The sequence below is a fragment of the Sinocyclocheilus anshuiensis genome, unplaced genomic scaffold (genome assembly GCF_001515605.1).
Source record: "Sinocyclocheilus anshuiensis isolate Anshui unplaced genomic scaffold, SAMN03320099.WGS_v1.1 scaffold590, whole genome shotgun sequence".
Lineage (NCBI taxonomy): Eukaryota > Metazoa > Chordata > Actinopteri > Cypriniformes > Cyprinidae > Sinocyclocheilus > Sinocyclocheilus anshuiensis.
The window spans coordinates 2,389,904-2,395,903 of record NW_015544192.1 but is presented as its reverse complement, the minus strand read 5'-3'; the positions used below and the strand labels follow the sequence as shown (position 1 = coordinate 2,395,903).

Below are 6,000 nucleotides of genomic sequence, written 5' to 3'. Positions count from 1 at the left end.
AATCGTTTTCCTTTAAAAAAAAAAAAAAAAAAAACCCTGCACCAGTTATTATACAAAAACAAATTGAATATATACAATATGTTATAATATAATTTCTCATATAAAACATGAAACAAATATAATATATAAAATTAATCAAATACCAAATTAATTGCAATTAGCCACTTATCAACATTTACAGGTTTATATTAAGTTAAACATCATATTTTGTATATATTATTTTATTCTGTTAAATTATATATAAATTATAAATTTATATTATAAATTATAATTTATATAATATAAATTATACTATTACTATTAAATTCTAAATTATATTACATAATACTATAATAAAAATATATCATAAAACTAACAATATAAATTATACTTTATACATTTATATTTAAAAAATATATATATTTAAAAAATTATAAATTATTATTCTAATAACTGGTGCATGTCAATGAATGAAATTAAATCTAATTAAGTGATATGTTGAAAGAATTGCAATTACATAAATATTAAAAAAATAAAAAGTTTATTTGTCAGCATATGACTTAATTCGATTTAATTTCTTAACGATCACCGGATTGCACCAGTTATTATATGAAACTAAAATGTAGTAATTCATATAATTTCATACATACTATAAAAATAGATTGTTTAATAAAATGTAAATTTGATTTGATATAATTAATGAAATATAAAATTGAACATTTAATTTAAACTTTATATAAGCAATAATTATTATATATATTTTTTTTAATCTATTGACAGCATTAGTAATATCTTTTCTCTTTGGTGTCCAATGTTTAAACCACACTTTTCTTTTCTGGATCATGTCAATCAAACTCCAAACATATTAAATGTTTCCTCAAAACTCTAAATCCATTATTATAAAATTACTATTATTATGTAATAAAAATAAGTCATTTGGGATGCATCAAACCATTCTTTAAGCCCTGAATATCTTGTTATTTTGCAGTACTGTGCAGCCCACTGCAGTAGTGCTGGTAGTCAGGGATTCAGAGTTGCACTGATGAAATGTGGCAGAGCTGAACACGTGAGAGGGACTGGAAGCGGAGCGGTGAGTTTGCCCTGTGGGGGCTGACAGACTCCACTCCAAACAGCCTCTGGTGCTCTCTCCTTCTCCTGCTTAACTTTCTGTTGAAGCATCTATCTTTACTGAATCTCATCCTTCATGTTCTTCTTCCCACATGCAGATTATACATGTGACCGACTGTTAACACTAGCACAGCTGCACAGTCACTCACCAAGTTACAGTAATGTAAAGAGAGTACAGTATTCCAAATGCAAAGTGGATGCTGGTGGATGGATGGGACCAAATGTGTGCTTGAACCATCCAAAGGTTTGGTCAAGTGAGAATGACTAATGGTTTGCTCGAGTACAAAAACACTGCTGAATAGAATTCCGATTCCACTTAGCAATTCCATTAACGATTATTCTAGTACTTAAAGAGTAATTGGTCCTAAACATATACAAAAAAACTACTTTTTGGAAATATGCTGTAATTTTTTTTTTTAACTGAAGTAACATTATTTATTACAGCAAAAATATGTCCCAAATGTGTATCTTTAATATTTACAATGAAAGTCCTTTGCGCATCAAGAACACATAAGATGGTATTTGATTCATATCGATTTGGACACAATAAAATGGTCCAGAATCACTTTGAACGATTCAACAAATGAGTTGTTTGACTGATTCAAGCTCAGCACTGATATCTGAGCATTTTTCATTCAAATGAACTAGTTCATAAGAGTTATTTGTTTCTAAGTGGGGCTACACTGGTTGTAGTTTGTGAGGAACTGCTGAAGATGCCGCAACAGAAAGATGACTTTTATTGTCACCCGGTCTTTCACTCTAGGCTTCCGACTGCAAACTTAAAACTCATAGGTGGCTCCTTGGTGTGCTAAGATTTCAAGAGATGGCTTTCACACTAATCCAACACTTCAATGGAATCAAACACACCGAAACAAGAAAGCAATTTAAAGGATTTGTTGCAGGAGGAGACATGAAAGGGAAGGACAGATGAGACGATTGTGCACCTGAGTTGTTGAATGAGATCCTCTCCCTCTTTAATGACATTTACAGTGAACTGCAGTGTGGTCTGCTGCTGCTGCCCGAAACGCTTGATCAGGTCCTGAACGGCCTCCACCGACTCGGCATACACATCGTCCAACAATTCCTTCTGCAACTCCTCCAGCCACGTCCACAGCTATGCTCAATAGACACATGCATTAATCACTTTATAATTTGCACAGAAAGCTCTAGATAATTCTCTACAGCTCTATAATTTTGCAATTTGCACATTCATCTTGTATTTAATTTAGTTACTAATGATCTGATATTGAGTGTTAATGTATCTGGTTCTTGCGCAAATGTTTAAAACTACACACTCTCACAACTTTGAATGACCAACTAGTCTGACATGTTTTGGACTCTACTGGAATCATACAATTATTGTTCACTTGACATTCTTATGGTGCACACACAAAAGATAACAAATGAGCAAGCTAAATATTTAAATCATTTTATGGCACAAAAATCACAGTAGTCACCAAAAAACCATCCCATTATGTATAAAAACGGCAACATTGCTCAGAACAGGCAATCTGAGGCCTCAGGCGAATTGTTTTGAAGTTTATTATTGAGGTGATGTCGGGGAGATGCTCTCCAGAGGTGCTTTAAAGACATGAATTTGAAGACAAAGAATTTAACTTTCCTGAGAGGATTTTAACATGCTGACAGTTTAACATATGCTGAAACTGTCCCGAGAGGTTGCGTCTTTTGATTCAACTCTTTTTTTTGCAGGACTGCAAAAAATATTCAAGGTACTGTTTTTTAATTTAGACTAAACTACTCAACCATCCCTAGTTCTTACCTCCTTAACATGAGTGTGGAAAGCCACTGACATGTCTAGCAAGACTTTTCGCTGCTCCACACGCCTTACAAAGTCCTGGATCCGGTCCTCCAGCTGATGGGCGGCCTGATAGATCTCCTCTGGGTCACACTCACCTGTCTGGGCCAACTGCTCCGCAGCTTCAAGCAGCTTATCGGCATTTGTGTATGTATTCTGATAAAGAGGAGACACATATGGTCTATGACTATGATGATAGGCACTGACTAGTTGACTAGTCTAGTCGTTCTGCCACAAAAGACCAGTCATAATCACATCAAATCAAATCATTTCCATAAGGTTAAAAATAACCCGTGGACTAGTCTACTAGCAGTGATCAGTTATATAACTGTTATACTAATTTCATGTTATATGGATTACTTAATCTGATTCACAAAAATTATGTATTTTTAATTAGATTATATTACATTTGAACATGCTTACAGTAAGGTTACAATTACTTTTTATGTATTACATAAATTATTCATACATTATTTTGACCTACATATTTACTTGAAGTTCACCTGAGATTTTAATGTAATATTTCAATAATTTATGTTATTGAAGTTTTCTGATGTCGGTTAATGGTCACATCGACATGTAGGTACACAAACAAAATATTTCTACTTTTAGTGTTCAAAATTTTTTTAAATATTAAAACTATTTCTTTTTTCTTTGACCTAAATTTTTATGATTTAATTTAATTAATTTCAACAACTCAGGAAACCCCTGCACTTCCTTGACATTTAATGCACTCGACCTTGTTGATAATAAAGGATAGAATATATTTTACATTTACATTTACATTTAGTCATTTAGCAGGGTAATTGTAGAAGAACCTAGCTGGATGGAGAAATCATACTGTAGAGTTGGAGTGGCAGGGAAGACAAGAAGCTCAGTCTTTGCCAGGTTGAGCTGTAGGTGATATTCTTTCATCCATGCCGAGATGTCCGCCAGGCAGCCTGAGATCCGTGCATCCCCAAATTTTCTTTCTTTCTTGTATTTTTATAATCAACAAAATGTTCCTATTCAAAACTGTGATTAACACATTTTGAAAAAGTAATAGAAGAGTCATCAAAAAGTAGTCAGAATGTGTTACATTAAATGTGCAATGTAATAGATTACACCACTAACTACAATTTTCATTTTCAATTTGTAATCAATGACATACTACCGTTTACTTTAATCTACCCAGCACTGTTAAAAATGGGTAGTTGGTCAAAACCTTGTGTGTTATTTTATGTTTAGTGATTCCTTATCAGTTGTGCTCTAGACTTAATTTATGCATGGAAGAATACAGAGAAGCCTGCTCAAATAAAACCTGAAGGGAAGGGGAGATTTTAGAGTGGCGAACCTGAGCAACTTCCTCAAAGTCTTCATGACGTTTCTGCAGGGCTCGAGCGCGATGCAGAGATTTCCCCACTCCTGTGTGTTTGCTGAGAAACGCCTCTCCGTGGTTCTCAATCCAGTCAAGAACCTACTCACACACACACAATGCACACAAGGGAAAAAAATGTTATTAATTTGTGAAACCGCAGCAGAGCTTTCCGGTCCTTCTCTAGGTGAGAATGTGTCCTGTCAGGTAGATTTTACGGTAATGGGAGTCAAATCAAGGTACCATGACAGGTGATACTGCAGGGTCCAAGACAGAAAAAATTATGCATAAAGGTGTCGTTCACAGTCTAGCTCTCCCTTCTCTAACTCTCTTCGCATCCCCAGCACCCGAATAGTGGTTTCCATGGCAACACTTTCCCTCAGCCACAGAATTAGCCGTTCTGCATTCTCTTGGTCAAATGCCTCGCTGCAGAAAACCAAACTCTGCACCAATAAACTGGCCCTAAACCTCTGAACACAATGTACAATAGAGAGAGATTCCTAGTATAATGCTATGGCACCGGCTTATCCTTTACTTTAAATTATGCATGACTATTTCTGTTTGTGTGTAAACAATTATAATCCCAGAGAACTTAAGCCAAGATGTTGCGGTGGTGTTTTCTCTCCTGTATTAAAGGCAGTGGTAACAGTAATTACACGCTAAACTAAAGCCTGCTCAGAAGTATGAATTTGAAAATCTCAAAAAAGAAAAAGTCTGCACACTGCAGTACACTGAGGGATATAAAAAGTACTGGTACTTCAGTACCAAGTCAATTGAAACAACTATACTAGTCTTCCTTTTGTTATCTTTTTTTAGTTATTGATATTTATTTTATTTTTTTTTATTTTTTTTACATAACTTTTAAATCATAAAACTTCATAAAATAACAATTATTTTATTTTTATTTTATATTTTTTATATTATTTTCAAAAATGAATTTATTTTTATTATGAGATTTGAATTATTATTAAAATGTATTGAATAATTACATGGGAAATCTTTATAAATTTTTTAAAAACTTGAAAGATACATGCCATTATTATTCATTTCTTTTAACATAAAGTAAAAAAAATCACTTTGTAAGTATTACCAAAATTATAATGAAAATAGTTTGACAAAAATAGTTTTATGATGTATGAAAATTAGTATCAAAAATCAGGAAATCTCACTGATATTAACTACTGAAATTTTATATTAGAGCTCAGTTGCCTATGGTGTCTTTTCAGCTATTCATGCAGAATCTCCTTCCTTTCTTTTGTAGTACCCTCTCATATCATTTCCTCCCATTGTATCATCTTGATGCTTTTTAAATGGTCCCCCAAGGGTGTTATGAAATGCCACGTGCAGTTCTCACTACCACACCTGCACGCAGGTGAATGTAGGGGTATTTTCAAGTGAATGTATATGTATGTGTGTACGTTTTACCTGCTGAACGTCTTGCTGAAATACACACAGCTGCAGACGTTGGTGCAGCCGGACCTTACGGTGCTGCCAGATGTTCTCCAGCTGCCTCTGGTGATGCAGAACCTCATGGATAATGTCCAAAACATGGTGCACCGCCTTGGAGTAATTGGCAGAAGCCGTCAGCGAATCAGCGCTGCCAGGGGTCAAGGGGCGCTGAAGTTTGTCCAATAAGGCTTTTCCGTCTTGGCTCACCTGGAAACGAGCGGGACGATGAGAAAACAATTGTACAAATCTATTCGACTAAATTAAATTGTCCTGT

At 34.4% G+C, this 6,000-nt stretch overlaps 1 protein-coding gene across 14 annotated transcripts in view; it reads right to left on the bottom strand.

Annotated features, from left to right (window-relative positions):
- The window catches only part of LOC107696598 (triple functional domain protein), a 114,035-nt gene that overhangs the window by 40,911 nt on the left and 67,124 nt on the right, over nucleotides 1-6,000 (bottom strand). For all 14 annotated transcript variants that reach the window (XM_016497025.1, XM_016497030.1, XM_016497021.1 and 11 more), the window contains 4 exons: nucleotides 5,703-5,933; nucleotides 4,257-4,379; nucleotides 2,888-3,079; nucleotides 2,052-2,221 (listed from right to left, as the gene is read on the bottom strand). In XM_016497025.1, coding sequence (XP_016352511.1) covers nucleotides 2,052-2,221; nucleotides 2,888-3,079; nucleotides 4,257-4,379; nucleotides 5,703-5,933 — 716 coding nt within the window. The remainder of the gene's footprint in view (nucleotides 1-2,051; nucleotides 2,222-2,887; nucleotides 3,080-4,256; nucleotides 4,380-5,702; nucleotides 5,934-6,000) is intronic.